Source organism: Lepisosteus oculatus, chromosome 18 (genome assembly GCF_040954835.1).
Source record: "Lepisosteus oculatus isolate fLepOcu1 chromosome 18, fLepOcu1.hap2, whole genome shotgun sequence".
Lineage (NCBI taxonomy): Eukaryota > Metazoa > Chordata > Actinopteri > Semionotiformes > Lepisosteidae > Lepisosteus > Lepisosteus oculatus.
In genome coordinates this window covers 14,553,687-14,576,841 of record NC_090713.1, presented here as the reverse complement: position 1 = coordinate 14,576,841, position 23,155 = coordinate 14,553,687, and the positions used below count along the sequence as shown (strand labels likewise).

Genomic DNA, 23,155 nt, shown 5'->3' with positions numbered 1-23,155 from the left:
TTTCTCTCCTACTGTCTGGTAAACGGTACCAAGCATTCAGTCAAAATCCAACAGATTACAGAACAGCTTCTACCACCAGGCAATAAAACTGCTAAACAGCCAACCTTCAGCTCCTTTAGCAAATCACTCAAAATGGCTACATGGACATACAGTTTTTATTGTATTCACCATACTGCACTACTTGGACATAATATATAGCATACACCGTGGACACATAGCAGCTCTATTCATATTGAGTTTTATTCAATTTCTATTACATTATTATCCAATATTATGTAACCTTATTTTCGTAACCTTAATTTTGTGAGTTTTGTGATTCTTGTGATTTTTGTGAGCTCTCAGGAAAGACATTTCATTGCCAGCAACTACTGCTGCACGTTGTATTGTTGTGCATTTGATAAATAAACTTTGATTTGATTTTGATAAATAAACTTTGATTTGAATTGATTTAACCTAATTAATAACTTTCCTGAGACAGGAGCTGTGTCTCTCAGCTCAGAACAGCTGCTGTTTCTCTCCTCTTGAAGAGATCTAACCTTGACCCCGACCTACTCTTTAGTTCCAGATCTCTCTCCAACCTCACCTTCATCTCCTCTTCATCTCATCTTCATCTTAGTATCATAAAATAATAAAGTTTTAATAAATGAAAGGTATATTTTGTGAGCTTTTAGAAATGTAATTCGTTCTTATTGTTTTAAATCATACTTATTTGCAATAAACAATTGTGAATTTCAACATTAAATTTACTGTAATGAGATGGAGTTTAATTATTTAAGCCAAACGCTCTCGCTATTCCTGGCTCAGCACTGGGAGATGGACGCCCAGAAGCCTGCCTACCAGCGGGTGCAGGAGCGACCCAACAGCATCGGCCCTGAGGACCATCATGGTACCCTGACCATCTGAGTCTGGGGCTTGGAGCGCCTGGCCTCATTCTCCACTTACTTCTAGATTATAACGTCTGCATAGGGTCCTGAACTACGCTTCACAGGAGCCTGGACCGGCTTCTGTTACTATAGGTAGCTGTGGAGCCTTCTTCAGATGTGAGAAAGTGAGGAAAGTCACCAGCTGATATAATGTAGGAAAACAAAAGCCGGGAGTGGAGAGGATGTGGGAGCAGGAGAGAGGTAGAGTGGACACTCAACTGGTACGAAGTTGAGAGAGGTGAAGAGAGGTGTGAGGTCGAAACCCTAATGAATAGAGAGGATTAGAAGGAAATGAGTCTGTCATTGAGATAAGGGTACCGGTGGAGGGATGGGAAAGTAGTCATTAATGGTCCTGGGGATTCCCTACCACCCTAGCACACTTTCTGTCCCACTTTCATGCTTTAAAATCCTGTAACGAGGTACAGGGACTGCACTTTACCACAGCATGTGATTCTCTGGCCAAGATGATTGACAGTCACGATCGTCATCCCTCCTCTAGAGGGCACTCCGACCCTTTTTGTGTTTTGTTTCATTATCAAGGACACCTGTCTCTGGATTCACTGTATTATTTAAACCAGGTGGTCTGGAAGCTCAGGTCTCTGCGTTGGAAGACCGATGCTAGGAGGCCCGCCTAGCATCAAGTTGCCCTACGTCCGCGGCTTGAAGGCATAGGCTTCCTAACAGCGTCTGGGGCTCAGAGCGCATGGCCTCATCATTTTAATCTCCTTGTTCCATGTTCCATGTTCCTGTTTTCAATCGTTCTGTCTTGGATGGATTCCCTGGTTTGGGGATTTTGGACTGCGCCCCAGATATTCTACATCGGACTGTTTTCTCGACTTGTTTGCTAGCATTCCCCCCTTGCACCTAGATTCACTGTCGGCACTGCCCCCTGTTCTCCATCCCTTCCATTCCTCACCGTGCTTTATTAATTTTAGGGATATAAATATATTATACTGTACATACTGCATATGGCCGGTAATGGTAGCTAAAATTTAAAAAAATACACAACAGTATTCCACTTTCTTCATAAACATTTTATGCATCATATTCTTTAACTTATTGTGGTTATTTTGGAAAAGTTTTAAAGTGCTCGTTCTGACTATATTGAATTGATATATTTTATAAAAAGCTATAATGTTTTAACGTTTTCTGTGAGTACTTGCTGTTGTTATTGCAGTAAAAAACTGCAATTTTTAGAATCTTACTTTTTAGAATCCACTTAATAGGAAATATAATATGGAATTGCGTAACTAAGGAAATTAATAATGATATTAATTTAAGGATCTAAATAGAATATATTTATATAACTATTAATATTACCATATTCCACTTTCTTTGTAAACATATGCATCAATTTCTTTGACTCATTCATTTGTGATTAGTAGTTGTTACTCTAAGTTATAGATTACTTTGGAAACAATAGTTTCACTTCACAAGGAAGGAAGTTCTTTCAATTGTGCGATTCATTAAACACATACAGGTGTTCCCAGTGTACAGGTGACCTATGGTACTATTGATTTTATTGGACCAAGGTTAGAGAAAGAAAGAGAAAGAGGGAGCTTACATTTTTAAGCAACCTGAAAAACAATGGATCTGATCTTTATCCCCAGACTGCATATAATGACCATTACTGGAAGCCTTCACATCCAGGTTTCTAAATTGTCCAGTTGTCTTGCACCAACCATTCAGGTGACTGAGGATGGCAGATCATTCCCCACAGCCTTCTGGGGAATGTAGTTTGGACAACAGCCTCCATCTTGTGTGAATATATTGCTCACTTACACACCCTTAATTGAAGAAAACCTTTTCCATTGATATAGGCTCTTAAAGAGGTGGAGATACTGTAGCTCAATTAAGTCACTAACATCTCAGAATAAAAATCAGTAGACAGACACATTCATCTGTAGTGTTATTCTAAATGAAGATCAGAAAATGAAATTCTGAATTGAATTCTATTACCTTAGAATGATAAATCCCAACAGTACAGGCCCAGATATTTGCTGTTCACCATACTGAAGGACATCATGTGTGTATGCGTGTCAACCTTACACAGGATAGTTTTCCTCTTACTGCTCAAGTTGAAGAGGTCAATAGGTCATGATAATCCCCAAAGCTTATGAGACCAGATCTGCTACTGATTCAACATGTACCCCTTCCCCCCGGCCCAAACCAATGAATTAATGCTCATTTCAACTCCTAGCTAAATTGGGTGATCAGAGTGCTGCACAGAGCTGAAGCAGGACAGGAAGCGTCCTCTGTGTGGGAGAAAGTTGCTCTAAGAGTCACAGCCTCACAACTGGGAGCTGATTCCTCAGGGGACTGAGAGAGAAGGAGGATTAGTGATAAGATAGACCAGTGGGAAAGCAGGGGAGCTTCTGAGCTAGTGTGTATGGGGTTCTCCTCTGACTCTCCTTGTATGATCCTCCCCAGAAGGGGTCAAGGTGGCGCTGAAACCTGAGGTCGGAGATGTGAGCTTTAATCACCCCCCACTCACCACCCTGAGCATTTGAGTGAGGTTTAAATAGAGAGATAACTGAATAACTGTGGAAGAGGACAGAGCCATGCATCTCCCCCTGAACCTTCAACTGGCAGTTATCAAGAAGAACAGAAGACTGTCGTTCCACTGGAGAGCACACTCCCCATACACATTAAATTAGGTGTTCAGTGTCTCTCTCTCCAGCCACAAAAATAAAACCTAAGCCTTTCCTTGAATACTTTGAGGTATGTCTCTTTGGAACACAAACATATAACAGCATATTTTGTCAAATCTGCCTGTGGAAAATTTAAGTTGGCTTAAGACCTTTCCTGTATTTTATAGCCCTGTAGGGAAAACCGGTTCAGGGACGCCAAATATGTAATCATAGTGGCTCTCTGAAGGCACCAGTTCTGTAGGGTTTGGGCATTTACTGAGACAATTATTAATTGTAGCAGTAAATCACAAAGTTGATTCTTTTGATGGCTTTAGAATCCAACCATGCGACATAACTCAAACAACGCGCACACACAGGTACTAATACACGAGGATACATTTATTAATACATAGAATATGCCTTAAACCTAACAGATCTTATCGAGAGGATTATCAGAATACAAAAGATATATATTCAATCAGTTACAAAGAGTTACACATATCAAGAGGACATACGTTCAGTATATCATTCATTAAGACCGTTTCGTAAAGTGAACTTGGTTACAACTTCTACATTAGATACTCAAACAAGTACATAACTCTTAGGAATTAAATTGATATCAACTGGTTGGGATAACAATTGAATTCTCGAGCTGTAATGCATTGAAGTTGAATACTCATCCAATCTCTGGGGATTCAGATCTCCTGCGGGCACAAAGAAACAGTTGCAGGCTGTTGCTGTCCAATCCGCGCTCTCTGGCTACGTGCCAGGCTGTGCTGTGCGGCTTGCGACGGTGCGCTGCTGATGCTCATTGTTGGCATTAACTAGCAAAGTTTGTGCACAGGAGAAAAGATGACTGTGGGTCCCAGCAAGTCAGGAAGAGGACCGGTTCGTTCCTGATGAAGAGCTAGTTCTGAATAGTAATTCAGCTGTCCACAGTTCCGACCTGTTCACGAGGCCTGCTGGTGGTTACTCTCTGGCAACCTCCACTCTAGACTCTTAGGACAAAGGAAAGTTCTGGCACTCGGACACACTGGCCGTTCCGTGGTTGTCCAGGCTGAGTCAGGATGGTCAGGAGGCGCGCTGCGAGAATGTCCTGCCCTTGGGAGCCTTCTGCTCCTGGGCCGTCCTGCCCTGGAATTCTCCTTTGAATTCCCTTTAGAATCTTACTGAATCTTGTTGAATCTGAATCTGAATCTCAATCTGAATCTCCCAGGCTCTCTGTGTTGCCTGTTTTTACCTGGAGGAACTTCAGCTCATTGATTGGCTGAAAGTTCCATGGGCATCAGAGTCCCACGTGGGTTACTCGGCCCTACCGGTCCCTGATTGGTTGATCAAGGTGAGATATGAGTCACTTACTCCTGACACTTAGTAATGCAGTCCAGATGTCCAACTGGCACTCCCTAAACATATAGGCGCCAATGGATGACCATTGATCATGATAGCCAGGCTTAGCTAAGTGCATCCCCCTGTGGGAGCTGTCCTTATCAAAAGAAAACATCTTGCATGAATAGTTTCTCTGTGGCTGCACCACAGAGATGAACAGAGAAATGGGGCCTCATTTGGGAAGCTCAGAAACACTTAATTCTGCCTTATTATTAAGCCTCGCCGCTACAGCCCCAAAGTACTAAGTCAGTGCCATCAATAATCCTGCTACGTCAGAATCCACAGAGCCAAGTACTGTTTTAACTAGACACTCTACACTCCAGTCCACCTGTGTTGAGTACAATAAGGGCTCAGCGATTGTGTCTCATCCTTTGATCCTTTTAAAGCTGCTCTCTGTCTAGTCCTGCTGTCCTAGGAGTGTTCATGCTAAACTGCTCATCTTGCTCTGTCACAACACACAGCACCAGCCTGTGTTTCCAGCACTGACTGGCTACAAGTACTGCTGAACCCAGGAAGACAAATTGCATAGAAGAGACAATTTGCACTGGCAGAACATGCTTCAGTGTTCTGGGAGTGTTTATAGTCCTGTGAGTTTAACACTTCATGACTGAGAGCTGCCCTTCATTGCAACAGAACCCAAAGCCACAATGACCTTCATCACCATCTTCATCTGGACAGTCATCTGGGCTCGGGGTAGGAATGGGATTGAAATATTATACTTATCTCATTACTAAATATAGACCAAAAATACTATAATGGTGTAAACCATTATAATAATAAATTATATAATTAAATTATAATTATAATTTTATCCCCCTTGTGTGTTGTTTGTCATTTTCAGAGTCCACTGGACAGGCTACAGTGACTCAGATTCCAGAAGTGATATCAGCTGAGACAGGAGACATAGTTACAATCACATGTAAGACCAGTCCCGCAGCATTTAATAACCATCAGCTAGCCTGGTACCAACATAAAGCTGGAGAAGCTCCTAAACGCCTGATCTATTTTGCGACTAACCATGATAATGGAATCCCAGAGCGTTTCAGTGGCAGTGGATCTGGGACTGACTTCACTCTGACCATCACAGGAGTCCAGGCTGAAGATGCAGCAGACTATTACTGTCAGAGTTACCACTGGCTTAACAATAGATCTCTGTTCACACAGTGTTACACAGCCATACAAAAACCTCCCTCAGCAGCACTGCACAGTGACTGCACTGCTGCAAGCTGGGACCTCTTGCAGGTGCTGAGGGTGAAGAGAAAGACAAAGCACCAGGCTTCTATTACAAGCTTAAAAATATGAATCAACCATGACTTTCTTTAGATTTCACAGTATAAAGGGTTATTAATCAGGGCTGTTATGATCAATATATTTGAAAACTAAATTGATAATATGTGGATGAAGCCATTATACTGCAAGATGGAAAAAGGATAAAACAAAGGAAATTCAAACAAAACTTAAATGTTTCTGTATCAATATATACTTTACAAAAATGTATTGATGATTAAATCATTTCTAAAGTAAATGCAGTGAACAGATTGAAACAGCAAGGAGACTTCAAAAACTGACAAGGTACAGACTAACTGACCACAGCCTGGACATAGACACTGGGCAAAAAAGACGGACTTGGCTACCCAGAGAGGTCAGTCTACTTTAAGCAGAAAGGAGACAGTAAGAACACGGAGTGCTTCTTTGAAAGAAATATGCAGGGATTTTCCACATTAATATTAGCTCTCAAAATCATGTCAGGAGGGAAGTCAACAAATTTGGCAGGCCAGTATGCACCCTCCTGTCACAGACTGAGGAAGATAGCAGGTATCTGAAATAATAATTATAATAACAATTATTAATTATCATAATATAATTATAATTATTATTATTACTGTAAATGTATCGTTAATTGTTATTGGAACAAGTAATAGGTTTATTCCATGCTAAAAAAAAGAAGAAAGAAAACACAATGTTTCGGCCGTGGAGCCTTCTTCAGGTGTCAGGTTAATTGTTATTGTTTCACAACAGTATAATTTGTTAGTCATTCAAGTAATGTTCTTTGAATTTAAATTTGAGCATTTTTAATGTAAGCTCAGAGAGCAGTGTGAGTGTTTCTAGTGTAAACCCTTGACAATTCTCAACAATTATCATCCTAAGCACAGAAACACCGTCTATGAATGTGTTGCTGTTGTTGATTTGGGATGTATACACTGTAATAGCTAAGGAGGAGGGGCATTTCCATTCACCTTTTTGAAAGTTTACATCTCAGAAAAACGTTTGCAATTTTCAGAGTCTGAAACAATGGATAGAAACTGAGCTGTTTGCTACAGCTGAGCTTACAGGCCTGTAAAGACAGAGGATCAAAGGAAACTTTCTGGTTAATTACTCTGGTTTATCACAATAAAGAATACACATTTTGCGGAAAACACAAGATAAAAAGAAAGTGGGAGGAAAAGGAGACAAGAAAGGAATAGAAGGAAGACTCAGAGAAGAAATACCATCACTTTTCCCTTTTTATTTGAGGGAATTATGATTTACTTTCTTGTGGAATCCTCAGGCTAAAGATGTTCTCTCCCAGTTTGCTCATGTATTTTGAGAACAGGGAGGCAGATTTCCATTCCATTTCAGTTACCCAGGTTATAGGAAGGGAGATTTACAGCTGAAATGTAAGTTTTTATTTAGGATGTTGCATATCTCTTTTGTTGACCCGTAAGGGTGTCATATAGTGTTTCTGTTTACAGGGTTAGCAGTCTGGATTTTATATACTATATTAAGACAAATCTGACCTTCATCTGGTCCTCACCAAGTCCAAACAGCACTGTATATAAATCTAACCTCATGAGACAGATTATACACACACATATTATTCTGTCAATATTTATTAAACAAAAAAAATCAGCCAACATTCAGTAGCCTTGTGTGAAAAGTAAGTGCAACCTTTAGTTATCAGTTAAGAAGTATCAAAGAAGAGTCAGGAAAGGTGTTCTCATTCACTCTGTAAGGCATTTATTCATATTGCGCAATAGGGAAAAACAGCAACCACTAGTCTGTGCAGCAAGTGCGAGCTGATTTTCGAAAATAAAATAGGAAAAGGTCCCTTATTTTATACACTTAGCTGATGCAACACCTCATCTTGTTTACTTCATTATGGTTGGTTAGTAATACAAAGACAGGCGAGACAATAATTTTCCAGTCCTTATAGGTCTTAGCCTTGAAGAACAGAGAAGATAACTTCATGCAGTTTTGTATCTGCCTTTTTTGCTGGGGCAGAGATTAACATATTCTTAGAACATTCCGTGTCCTTGACTTGCTGGGTACAATCACACATTGTTCACAGAATACAGCTGCTTTTACAACACAGCTCTGCCTGTAAATGACATTTTTAGGATAAAACACTTTTCTTCAGTAACTTTCCATTACAGAAGACAATTCGAATCAGGTGCAGCTAAACAAGTGCTAAACATTACATTGTCTTTCCTGAAGGCTGCAGTCTGACATCAGGTCGCGCTGTGAAGAACATAAAGTTTAGTGTCACAAATGAGATGGAATGGGACATGGGACAGAGCAGGAAATAAAAAATACATAAAGCCATGTTCAGTAAGAGTCATTGTAAGAGTGATGCATGTTACCATCTCTATTTTACACACAATAATTTCAGTAAGTAAATTTAATTTGATTAACATCAGAACACTTTGATTCCAGTGCAGTCCCTGCCATGTGCAGGAAAATGTTCAGAGTGGACTGCACAGTAGTGCAGTGGTTAACATTGCTGCATAACAGTGTTGGGGCACTAGGTTCAACACCAGACCTGAGGTGCTATCTGTGGTGGAGTTTGAATTTTCTCCCTGTGATCCAGGTGGACAATATTCTCCATCACACTGAGGTGCCATTGACAAGAATTCAGCCTTTTCACTGTTACTCAACTGGTTCTCCACTGAAACATCTTTAAAATACTAGAATTTGTTATAAAATGTGAAATTAAACTTAAAGTATACATTTGTGACAATGTATTTGTATTATTAAATATACAATATAAAGATCAAGCTGTCATTAGATAGTTGTGATTTTTAACATCTTAGACATTAGTTACACATTTCTGACAGGGATAGAACAGAGCAAAACATTAACAGACACAAAACCCAAAACAAAGGCTCCATCTGTTTTCACAGCTCAGATCTCATCTAACTGTCTGTGACAGGATTTGTATACAGGAAGGAACTTTGCATACCTGTACCGCCTCACTGCTCTAAACACTTTAAGACTCACAGTGTGGATCAGTCACTGTTCAGGCCTTTCAGAGTCACTGACACACACAGGACAATGATGCCACTGATTCTACTGCTGGGGACTCTGGGGCTCTTTGCTCAAGGTGAGGATTAAAGAAAATGCTTCTCACATAATGTGTTTAATAAAGCAGTCTTAACTTTCATTATTGTGTGGAAACATTAAAGTGAAATTTTAAGAAGTTCAATGTAAAAGTGCTTCAAAGGCAAATTAATAAGCAAATGTTTATGACAAGCAAGTATTGATATTCATTCTTTGTTTCCATTTCACCTCCAGAGTCCAGTGGGCAGATTGTTCTGACTCAGTCTCCAGCTCAGTCTGTTCTCCCAGGAAGCTCTGTCTCTATCAGTTGTACAGCCAGTCAGTCTATTAGCAGCTATCTCAGCTGGTACCTGCAGAAACCTGGTCAGGCTCCACAGCTCCTGGTTTATGGTGCAACAAACCGTTATACTGGGGTTCCTGATCGATTCACTGGCAGTGGGTCTGGAACAGCCTTTACACTGACAATCAGTAGAGTCCAGGCTGAAGATGCCGGAGATTATTACTGTCACCAATATCAGAGCTACCCTCTCACACAGTGATAGACGTCTGTACAAAAACCTCCCTCAGCCCTGCAGAGTTGCTACAGTGGACTGAGCACAAATAAGTTTGAACATAATGTATTAAACTTTTATCTTAATGTTATATTCAGTATTTTTACCCAAATTACTTCTAAACGTATCTACAGTATGTTTTTAAATGAAACCAAAGATGAAAAATAAAGAATTATTTGAACATTTAACAGCTATGTAGATCTAATTTTTATACATTCTTGATATCAAATAGAATTATAGATCTTTAATATTTTCAACAGTATTAAATATCATCATTTCCAATAAAACCAGTGGTAACTTCCATCACTAAGAAGAGAAAGAAAAAGCTGCTGTTCAGGCAGTAGAGTTACTTTATTATGAACGTGTTGGACTGACTGTGCACAGGACACTGTCATTCTAACAGATCCAATCAGACTAAGCAGGAGCCTGAAACTCTTGGTGGTTCTCATTCTTGTGTGTTTATGGTCAAATAGAGCCACATTAAATGAAGTCTGTATTTCTCAACTGTGGCCACAAGAGGGAGACAGAACACCGCTATCTGCACTGTACAATCACACATTGATAAAGCCAACAGAACAGCCTGCAGTTCTCACCCTTCTCAATACAGTTCCCTCATCGTTGGTACTTATCTCCTCTGTGTTAGTGGTTTCATGTCTTTCTAAGCAACTGAAGAAGGATTCCTAAAATGTCTCGAATGAAAATATTTTAATAACTTAAACCTAGTGTATAAGATACACAATTTTCCTTTTTAAGTATAATACTGCATGAACACCTGCCTTTGCAGAATAAATATAATATATGCAATATATTTTATCATACGCTCAGTTCAATTCTGATAATCTGAAACTAATTGTTTATACACTCAAAAAGAACAAAAAGAAAGCCCCAACACTCGCTGTCCAATATTGTTTTTGACAAACATAAATCTGTTCAAGAATCTGGAAGAGTACAATTAGGTTATTAAAGTCTCATGCAGTTTCTCACTGTTTCTGCTGTCTGTGCCCACAGTGACCCTCTGTAATATCTCAGATCACCCTGAGCCTACACTCCACACACAGTGAATCACAACAGTCTGTTGATAGGAAATCCTCCAGTCCTACAGTATCTGCAGTTATTATTCTCAGATACAAAACAAATTTACCCTGTTTTATCTGACATCTTGGCATCTGTTTCTAATATCTTAATGTTTAAGATATGAGGTCTTTCTGTAAATCAGCCAGTTTCACATATTCAGAATGCCTTTGTTTAGATACGATATGTCAATAGAATATATGAACCAACAATACAAGTACAGACAATTCAGTGTTTAATACAGTATATAGTCCATCACTGCAAATTTACAGCACAAATCTAACAAAGAATCATAAAACATTTTTGTGAGTTTTCAGTCTGGTGAATGTACCTTGGTCTTGTTATTAAGTTATTTCCAGTTGCTAAAGCCTGAAATAAATGATTACTTTGTAACATCTGAAAATAACCAGACTGGATTAGAATGGACTGTTTTCCGTATATACTGTTTTATACACCTCAATTTTCTTACTTTCACATAAGAATGAATAGTATTAACTACAAATATCACTACACCTTCCGTCAATCATATCAGCTTTTGTTGAATGTTATGTGTGTAATGCTTGTTTTCAAGTGATTTCAACTTATTTTTCTTTTCATTTTAGAGGAACAGTGTTATGTGTGTAGGTGGTTGAATGTTCGCAAAACCTTTAATGAAGATACATACTTTGAAGATACATACTGTAAGCATCAATATTCAGTCCCCTAAGTAAGTAGTTGTTGGAAGCAAATTTCACAGTAATTTCTGTAACTGCTGGCAATTACTGTAAAGCTCCTAGTGCTATAAAGTTTGTGTCACATTCCTGGATACAGTACATCTCCCTCAGATGTGAACAACAGGATGGTGTAATTAAGTTCATTCCTCCTGTTAAAACTGCTTAAGTCCTCACTTTGTTTGTTGGAGATTGATTATGAACTTCAGTTGTCAAGCCTCTCCATCACTTTTCTATGGGATTCAAGTCTGGGTCTTGACTGGGACTGGAACACTCAAGGACTTTCAGTCTGTTCCTGTCAGACCTTTTCAGTGTGGCTCTGGATTTGTGCTTCAAGTCATTGTGCCAACAAAGAGTGAATTTTCCATTCATTTTCAATTCATTATTAATTAGCATACACGTTAGTTACTGTATCTGTAGAGACTAGAATACTGTCTCAGACACAGAATAGCTTCGTAATGCCATTTCTAATCATTTTCCTGCTTCTCCTACTGCTCAATTTCGAAGAGGGGTCTTATCTAGGGGTCTGGGTGAAATGATGCACATAATGATGAATTAATTACATAATATTATATATCCATATATAGAGAGAAAAACTTATTTATTAGGAAGTCAAACTCATTAATTTTGATTACACACAGGCAGTGATCATGGCATAAATTTGTCTCACAAGCAACCTGGCAGAAATGTAAAAGTAACTTCAGCCACCAGTGTCTGAGCACCTTACAGTGAGAAGCATCTGCTGCCTCATTGTGCCTCAACAGACAGCTCTGTTCGGTGATCTTACTGCAGGTGTCTGGTTGTCATATCTCCTCCTCTCCGGTAGAATCAACACTTGAATTGACTTTCCCTCTCAGATGTGGCCGACAGTGACAGTTGCTTTAAGGTGTCTTGTATTTATTTATTCTTACTGCCCTTTCAATTGCAACTTAACAGACAATGACATCATACTGTACGTATTTATAAGAATAGGATTCTGATGTATTGCAATAAAATGATAAATTCTCATTATGTTCATATTCACCTCCTCAGCCGATTTTAGCTTATCATGTTCTCTATATAAATCCTGTCAGGATAAAATTTTTGGTTCATGGAAATTTTATTGCTAATCTTACTCCGTTCAAAGACAAAATATTTTCTTTTTTTGTCCCTGATTCAAATATAAACAATTTGCGTAGAAGAGACACTTTATTAGAGTACTCACTCCATCTTACTCTATTCAAAGGCATTTTTTTTCTATAAATGCCCAAGATTCAAATGATAAGATTTGCATAGAAAGACACTTTGTATTGGCAGCACATGCTTCAGTGCTCTGGGAGTGTTTATAGCCCTGTGAGTTTAACACTTCCTGACTGAGAGCTGCCCTTCATGGCAACAGAACCCACAGCAACAATGACTTTCATCACCATCTTCATCTTTGCTTTCCTTCTTTGTATTCAAGGTAAGAATAATGTACTGTAGAAAGATACATTTGTGGAGGATTTATGTAAGCAAATATTGTACTACATACAATATATGAACAATATTCTAGTTAAAAGATACAATTTTACACTTCCATACACTTCTTATTCTGTCTTATTTCTTACAGAGTCCAGTGGACAGGTTACTGTGACTCAGACTCCATCAGAGAGATCAGTTGTCCCAGGACAGACAGTCACTGTGAGCTGTAAGACCAGCAGTCCAGTTTACAGTAGCTCAGTAGGTGAACGCATGGCCTGGTACCATCAAAAATCTGAAGGAGCTCCTAGACTTCTGATTTATCTTGTAAATAAACTAAACTCTGGGACCCCAAGTCGTTTCAGTGGCAGTGGATCTGGGACTGACTTCACTCTGACCATCACCAGAATCGAGGCTGAAGATGCAGGAGATTATTATTGTCAGAGGGTGAAGACAAAGACACAGGACACAGCCTGAGAACGAGCTCAGTTGCACACAAACACATTGAATTTCATGAATGACATTTCCATAGTAGTGTGGAGCTCAATAATGAGATCCAGTGGTTCCAGCTTTATTCGTATCCCACATGAAATAGGAAGGAAAACATGAGACTGCAATCTATAGTTAAGATATTGTATGCTATTACTATTTACTATTCATACTTACAATTTAAAAAATGCAAGACTAAAATACTAATAGCAATGAACAGAAAAGCCATGTTTTTGATTAATACATGATTGGGTAGGGTAACAACTGCGATGTTCTGTAGCATTCAGACAGCTGCAGTGTGCAAAAGCCCAGCAGTGGCAGTACTGTGAGTTCAGGGGGTGTGAGTTTTGGAGTCTTATGGCTGTGGGGAAGACCTCTAATAAAACTGGATTTACAATATTCCTTTTTCAAATAAAATCCATCAAAATTAAATCTACAACAACGTTCTGGAATCACAATGAGCACATACAGAAATATATATATATATAGAAATATATAGAGGCCTCCAATAGTTTACTGTTTCCCTGGGGTATAAAAAGGAGTCAACACACAGGAAACACTCAGCTGCAGATGGCATTATCACAGTGAAGAGCAGAGAGCTCCTTCAACACTGCAGGGAGATGGTAGTTAACCCCACAGGGTGAAGGAATGGCTATACAAATATCTATTTGTGAAAGTTCTCAACCTAAGTGATGTGGAGCATATGGCATAAGAACATTAAAAACCTGAGAAGTAAGAATAATTCAATTGCAAATCTTTCCTTTGGAAGCTCTTTAAATCCCAACACCAACCTCCACCTTGAATTCCCTGTATATACTGTAACAACACCACTTCATCAGACCGATGTGTGAAAGTGTGAACTCTACCCTCCAGCAAGTGGAAAGAACAGCCCCTCAGTGTAGCTCCCTCTGTTGTCAACTGGAGGCTACAAGTCCCTGCTCTCTTCTACAGGGAGCTGCTGTCTCCTGGAGGCAAGAAATTCCTCCTCCTGGGTTGAGATTGTGAGGAGAGCAGGGTTGTTATGATAATGCTCTCCCCACAGTCTCTAGCAGAGGGAGCTGTTATACAGAGTGAGACGTTGTGATTTCTCCTTGGCTATCACCTACTGGGGTCTCATGTTGCTCAATGTCTCTTTTAAATTCAGTCAGGGATCAGACAGAAAGCCCCTCTCTCTCATCTTTCAAAACCCTGTGATTAATGAATGATGCAAAACAGAGAAAAACTATCCATCTATTTTCAAGTCCTACCTCTGCTCACAGCTCAGATCACATTGATTGGTCTGAAACAGGATTTATACACATGAGAAGAAAGTGCTTTGCATACCAGAGCGTGCAGAAACAACTATAGCATTTACCATTAATTTAAATAGGAAAAATTTGTTACAAATACGCTAAATGTACAATGCGCAGGGGTTTCCAGAATGCAATCTTCACGTAAATTGAGAACCCTCTGTTAAACTATATGACTTGCATTACTTGCAAAGGGTGCAAGGCAGGATACACACTGGAAGAGAAGCCGGTCGGTTGCTAGGCAGACAGACACAAAAAGATACATAAACACTCACACTGGGGTCAATTTTCCCAGCAGCCAGTTATTCTAACAATGTATTTGGACTGTGAGAGGAGACCAGAGCACCTGGTGGGAAACCCATATGAACATGGGGAGAATATTTTGCACAAGCAAAATTCAGAAATAAAAAGTTAATAAAAGTTTGGCAGTAAGGGATATTCCAATGGAATGTGATGATTAACATAGTATGATAAAAACTTTGAAAATGTATAAATGATATCATAATTAATAATTGGATTGCTCTGATTGAAAATGATTTTAAAAACTATCTCTATTAGTGCAATTAGCACAGCAGAAGCCTCTTCACATATAGAATCATACAGTGTGTCTAGATGCCTGGATGCTCTTCAATTACCACACAGTCAGAATGGATGTGTGCAGTCTGGCCCACACCTGGAATAGAGGGACAGACAGAACACTAAAGAGAAGGAACTAAAGGAAAAAAGACACAGCACTCCACAACACTTGCCAGTCATCATATAGTAATAGTCCTGTGATGAATCACCACACAATTGGCAGTCATATCCCTAAACCCCAATTAAAACCCACCTGAATTGTGGTCCCCAAGCTTCTGGTCTGCATCTTAAATAACAAGTGGAACATCCTGGAAGATTACCAACCACAGTATTACATCTTTCCAAAGTCCTACAAAATAGATAGCCTTCCCATCATAAGATCTTTGGGAAGTTCAGATACACAAAAAAAAAATGTAAGTATGCCAAAAATTTTATTGACACACGTTTGATAGTTCATGATAGTGAAATAATATTTACTTGTACGAGAGAATAAATTTGATTTAATTGTTTGATAATGATATAACCTACAAGGTTGACAACAGCCTTTATATTCAATATATTTTATGAGATATGAGATCATTAGAGTTAACATATGTGAAATTTATTAACTCTGATGTTATTAAGCCTTATCTTGGTAATCCCTGAGTGAATGATCAATCTTTCCTATCACAGCAGGTCATTTCACAAATATATTCTATTAAGACAGATAGTTTATTATACATGTTCTGGTGTTGTATCAATAAGTTGTACACTATGTATGTTGTGCTGCAGCTGCTATTAAGACCTGCAGTGAAATGACAGATTGAGCCCCAAGCGCGGGACTGCAGGGATCTTTGGTAGATCAGAGAGATCAGATGGAGGTGAGGCAGTGAGCAGGAAGCAGAGAGCGAGAGATGTGTGGGCTGACTTGGCTGAGAGAGTGAAGGCTGCAGTCTGCAGACTGGGACCTGTCTGTGGAGAAGGTGGGGAGACCAGCACGAGAGGAGCTGTGTGGAAAGTAGACAACAGGGTCACTGGGGAGCGTTCGATGGGAATAAACAGACAGAGGAATAGCAGGTTCTGTAGCAAAGCCAGTGGAGGACTGGGAGCCCCAAGTGCTGGCAAGAGGGCCTCTAGGGGAAGGCAAGTCTCTGCTGGATCAGTGCTTTCTGAATGCTTAGAGAAAGGACTATTGCTTTTAAGAGGTGTTTATGCAGAGTCTAAATGTGGTAGAGGTCTAACGTCAGAGTACTGATCTAGCAGTACATGCACTACACATTATATTCACAACAGACCCAACCCTTGCAGATATTTCACCTGTTCTCCCAGCTCAGGCCTTTTCTACTACATATTGTAATGCTAAGGGGTTCACGTGGGCACCCTCGCCTGCTGCCGCATCAGGTCAGCCCCCCACCATCGGGGACTCGAACCCAGGCCTCCGGCGTCACTCAACAGGGACCCAGCCTGTTGAGCTAAAGAGAGATCTCCCCTTACCCCAGCGGCTGTTGTCCTGCTATTACAGGGAAAGGCAGCGACGTCACCGCTCTGGTAAGCCGGCTCTCACAATCAATGGTGGCCGTATGCGTTACACTATTATATACACATAACAGACCCAACCCTTGCAGATTGCACCTGTTCTCCTAGCTCAGGCCTTTTCTAACTGTCTGTGATAGGATTTGTATAAAGGAAGGAGCTTTGCATACCTATGCCGCCTCACTGCTCCAAACACTTTAAGACTCACAGTGTGGATCAGTCACTGTTCAGCCCTTTCAGAGTCACTGACACACACAGGACAATGATGCCACTAATTCTACTGCTGGGGACAATGGGGCTTTTTGCTCAAGGTGAGGATTAAAACCAATACTTCTCTAATTCTATTATTTTTATTTTGTTTTCATTAATTTCACAATATTAACTGTTAAAAGTTAAAGTTTAAAGAACTGAATACATTTAGAATTAATCTAAAATGTAAAGAGCTTCAACAGAAGAGTGGCAGATGTGTTTTCTGAGGCACATTTATTTACACGTTTAAAAAAGTATGTATTATAATGAATTACTGGATAGGTGTTTACTTAAATATACTTTTTGATATCTGCAGTATACTGTATACCTGTTAAGATATTATGTAAATAAGCTTTACAGAAAGGAGTAAAATAGCTAAAAGAAATTTAAATTACTTTGTTTTGTTTTGTTTTCAGAATCCAGTGGACAGGTTACTGTGACTCAGACTCCAGCAGTGAAATCTGTTCTCTCTGGACAGACAGTCACTGTGAACTGTAAGACCAGTCCTGCAGTGTATGGTAATAACCACCTAGCGTGGTACCAACAGAAAGCTGGAGAAGCTCCTAAACTCCTGATCTATAGAGCAACTACCCGTCAGACTGGGATCCCAGAGCGTTTCAGCGGCAGTGGATCTGGGACTGACTTCACTCTGACCATCACAGGAGTCCAGGCTGAAGATGCAGCAGATTATTACTGTCAGAGTGAACACTCCCTCAGCAGTAAATGGGTGTTTACACAGTGTTACACAGCCATACAAAAACCTCCCTCAGCAGGGCTGCACAGCAACTGCACTGCTGCAGCTGGAACTTATTGCAGGTGCACTTACAAGTTTATTATACTACTGTAAGAGATAATTTAACACAGTCACAGTATTCAAAGAACTGTGATTATATTATTTCTCATTACAATCATACTGACTGCGAGACAAGACAGAGAGATACCAATCACATATGCCACCATATTCAACCAAAACGTCCATCCGTCCATTTTCTTACCACAGAACCCAGTACAGGGGCGCAAGTCTTACAGTACAGTCTTACGGGAGATTGAAATATGCGTTTTTAAAACCATATACCCTTAAGTATATTTTTGTTTGAATTATGTAGTGCGAGTCAAAATAACGAGCACCACATAGTTATGCAGTTGGCCGCTTGATGCGAGTGTCTCATTGGTGCATTGGGAATTTTTATTTTCTACATGTGTTTTTATTTTATACATAGTACAAGTTGGTGTATTGAAGGTATTTAGCGAATGCCACGTCCCATCATTCACATCTATAGTGTGTAAGCAGAGTCAAACTTACTTGTGCGGAATGCAACTATAGAAATTACCAATATTTTAAATAGGAAAAATGTGTTTAAAAATACACGAAATTTACAGTACACGTGGGTTTCCGGAATGCAACCTCCACGTAAATTGAGAACCCTCTGTAAAACTACATGACTTGAATTACTTGCAAAGGTTGCAAGGCAGGATACACTCTGGAAGAGAAGCCAGTCAGTTGCTAGGCAGATAGACACAAAAAGACACACAAACACTCACACTGGGGTCAGCCAGTTATTCTAACAATGTATTTGGACTGTGAGAGGAGATCAGAGCACCTGGTGGGAAACCCATATGAACATGGGGAGAACATTTTGCACAAGCAAAATACAGAAATAAAAAGTTAATAAAAGTTTGGCAGTAAGGGATATTCCAATGGAATGTGATGATTAACATAGTATGATAAAAAAATTGAAAATGCATCAATGATATCATAATTAACAATTGGATTGCTCTGATTAAAATAATTTTAAAAGCTATCTCTATTAGTGCAATTAGCACAGCAGAAACTTCTTCACATATAGAAGAAGATTCATACAGTGTGTCTAGATGCCTGGATGCTCATCAATTACCATACAGTCAGAATGGATGTGTGCAGTCTGGCCCACACCTGGAATAGAGGGACAGACAGAACACTAAAGAGAAGGAACTAAAGGAAAAAAGACACAGCACTCCACAACACTTGCCAATCATCATATATTAATAGTCCTATGAATCACCACACAATTGGCAGTCATATCCCTAAAGCCCTATTAAAACCCACCTGAGATGTGGTCCCCAAGCTTCTGGTCTACATCTTAAATAACAAGTGGAACATCCTGGAAGATTCCCAACCACAATATTACATCTTTCCAAAGTCCTACAAAATAGATAGCCTTTCCATCATAAGATCTTTGGGAAGTTCAGATACACAAAAAAAAATGTGTAAAACTAATCGGTATACTGGGATCCCAGAGCGTTTCAGTTGCAGTGGATCTGGGACTGATTTCACTCTGACCATCACAGGAGTCCAGGCTGAAGATTCAGCAGATTATTACTGTCAGAGTTACCACAGTGGTTATGTGTTAACACAGTGTTACACAGCCATACAATAACCTCCCTCAGCAGGACTGCACAGCGACTGCAGTGCTGCTGCTGGGACCTCCTACAGGTGCACTTACAAAACTTTATTTTAAAATAAAAAAAATCCATATTTTTTACTACTACAAGTGATCATTTAACACAGTTACAGTATTGAAAGAACTGGGATTATATTATTTCATCATTCTGACTGTGAGGCTGGAGAGAAATTCTAATATGTCATCTCTGATACTCAAGGTGTTTAATTTTCCTGCTCATGAGAAGTGTGTTCTCTGGTGACAACGAAAAAGTCCATCCATCCATTTTCTAACCACTATTTCCAGTACTTTATAAAGCACTTTTATAAACACACTCCAACAATATGTTGTGGCTTCAGTGGAACACGGTTTACGTTTCCCATAATTCCCCAAAATAACTCTAAATTTGTCTACATTTATGGACAAGAAAGTGACCCCATGTGTATCATGCCAGGCATGGAATGATCAGAGTTGGTTTGTTGATGTGCGTCCTGAAAAAGTGTATTTTTAATCATTTCAGTTTGGTTTTCTCATTGTGCACTTGGATTCAGGTCTTGTGCTTCTTGTTCCTGTCCTCTAGTCTTATTGGCTTCTGCTTTCCTCCTCATCTCTCTTTCCTCTCCCTCCAGTTCTCTCTTTATCCTTCTGCTCAGAGAGACACAAGCTCAGCAGGGAAGCTCACAGCTCTTCTTTCTCAGGACTTTATTCCCTGAAGCTGCTGTTGCCCAGGAGGTAACTGACTACTGTCCTGCCACCCTGAGCTTCTCCTAAATTATAATGAAGGTGAACCATGTATAATAAGTTCCAAGTGCACTGATAGTTTTGTAAGATTCATTGAGAATGTTTTGTAATTTTCTATGCATTTTAACACAGAGATGTTCATTCACAGGACACAATTGTTTCAGCGCAGACATTTACCCAGAAACATTATATGTTATGTACTGAATCACCCAGTTACTGTATAAAGTAGTCCTACTGAATGACAACATATCAAAGCAAAGTACACATCCCATTCAAACAGTAAAGGTATCGTCTACTTCTCAAATCATGCTTGGTACATTGCTAGTTACTATACTGTAGTACTGTAGAGATTTGCCCTAGGGACTGGACCAGCAGTACTGCCACTCTGACCCCCTCTGCTCCACCCCTCCTTCCACTCCTTCCCTAGAAAAAGAGGGCTTTGCTGGGATTTGAGATTTTTTTTATTAGTTGTGGCTCAAGCTAATAAATGCTATAATTCATAACACCTTCTGTGACAAAAAAACGTATGTTTTCAACATTTAAACCAACTTTTCTTTTGATAAATTTGGGGTTTTACGATTGGGGAGTTAACCCCAGTGTCCTGGTCAAATGCCTCCCTGGTCTCCTAATAATCCCCATCTGTGAACTGGCTCCATCACTCTCCATCACTCTGAGAGCTGGTGTGTGGGGAGCCTACTGGCACACTTTTTTCATGTACAGCACTTTATCATTGATCATACCTATTGAGTTGGAAATGGTGTTATGTCATTTGCGTCACGCCCCCGGAGGTCTCATTGCCCTCAATCAACTCCTTCACATTCCAGTGGAGTCTCTAATTAAATAATCAGACACACCTTCTCCCATCTGTCTACTTCAAGCAGCCTGACACGCCACTCCTTGCTCAGTATTAGGGTTTTCCTATCCAGAGCTACATCGTTCCTGTGCTTCTCTCCAAGACTCCTAGTTGAACTGATTGTGACATCGGCTTGTTTACTGACTACTGTACGTCTCTTAGTTCATGATTTGATTGTAGTGTATTTTTCTGCCTTTTGACTCTGGCCTGGATTTTGGACTCATTAATTTTGATTTGTGTCTACAAGAAAATTTACATTTAGAGGAATTCTGCATAGGGTCCTTAGACACGAGATCGTTTCAGATGGTAGAGTTTTCAAGAGCTGCTAAGGCTGTTCCTACTCACCCTCTTTACCCTTGAATTGAAATACAATCGCATTGTTTTTTAACTTGATACATTCTTAAATTACAGTGAAACATCTGTGTTAAATGTGTAGATAATGTGGGGTTTTGAAATTGAAATACATCCAGAAATTGTAATAGTACATTGTGAGAACACTTGACAACTTTTATGAATCAATCAAACATTATAATTTACAATCTTGCACATAGATTCTAAATATATGACAAATAACAATGTAATAGACTATATTTGTGAAACAATCTGCTGTCTGCAATAGCTGATTCTAAACCTTGTTTGGAAGGGCTTTTGCTTAACTGGCTCTGTTTATACCCCTTTATTCCAACTTGTCACCTTTTGGGTTCGTTTATATATATACATCCTAATTATAGTTGAACATAATATATGGAATGTGTCTAACTTAACTTTTTATTTGAAGGATTATTAAACACTTTGTTCGTAGGTCAGCCATCTTCAAACTCACACTAGCTTACTCTAGGGAGTGTCTCACAATTACTAGACTAACTAGAACACAAGGGAGTGTGTTAAAATTACCTATCATGACACATCTGTATTCAGTAACCCCATCTACTGTCTCCTCTGCTGTGTATTTTCACTGTGTATATCTTTTGTATTGTTTATTGTAGTTGTTCTGTAAAGTGCTTTGAGAAGTCACCTTTAAAGGAGCTATATTAAATAAAATCTTGTATTATTAAGATTAAATTAGATGAAAAGTTAAGTTATTACTAATGGTAACTGGGAGATAAGATGGGAAATAGACATAAATAGAAGGGATTTACTAAAAATATTAGGTATCAATGTTGAAGGGTTGGGGTCAGGTAGTGTAAACAGGGTAGATGTACAGTACGTCCACAAAAGTAATGTTGCGTATCACCAGGGTGCCATGGCCATGACAAAACTAGCAAAAAAATCTACCACAAGAACCCCTTCTGTGCACCAAAAAAAAAAAAAACTATTCACCAGTCCTTATCCTGTTTGAAAGACTCCACTTTACCCATGGGCTTTACTCAGAAAAACAAATAGGCAAAAACCTTTTCCTTGATCCTAACGCATTACAGTATCTACCCTCCTCTCTCCCTGAACAGCAGGAGCTTAGACACAGCCTCTCCTGGGATTTGCTGGGATGTGGAATTACTCACTGGACCAATCACATGAGCTCCAGTGGCATTCCAGTCACACAGGACAGTGACCAGGCACAGGCCAGGTGTGTCCAATTCTCACTCCCAGGAGAAGCCCTGGACAAAGCCTGGGCTTGAGCCACCACAGAGTGGAAAGAGTGTTTATAGCATCAAGAGCAGCAGGTGCCTCTTTACACACAGAAGTGTGGGTGTGTGGAACAAGCTGTCATAGCTACAATGTTGAAGGTGATTCGAGTCAAGAAGAGGATGAGCATCTCAGATCATTAAAAAATCACCACTTAATTTGGTTGTCCTTTTTAAGACACCCCATTGGTCCAGCCAAGCACTTTATGAGAGCAATATGGTTGAAGTGCATTCTAAAAGGGCAGAGCAGCAGTGGTCTAATGCTAAACTGCTCATCCTGCTCTGTCATAACACACAGCACCAAGTCTGTGTTACAGGTGCTGCTGAACCCAGGAAGACAATTTGCATAGAAGAGACACTTTGCATTGGCAGCACATGC

The 23,155-nt window shown here is 39.6% G+C and overlaps 1 pseudogene and 1 gene segment (V, D, J or C); one reads left to right on the top strand and one right to left on the bottom strand.

The window, feature by feature from the left end:
• The window catches only part of LOC138223955 (immunoglobulin kappa light chain-like), an 86,470-nt pseudogene that overhangs the window by 14,284 nt on the left and 49,031 nt on the right, over positions 1-23,155 (bottom strand).
• On the top strand, positions 12,897-20,296 carry LOC138223956 (Ig kappa chain V region K29-213-like). The segment is given in 4 exon segments: positions 12,897-13,029; positions 13,177-13,380; positions 17,752-17,859; positions 20,190-20,296. Coding segments are annotated over 4 exon segments (492 nt in total).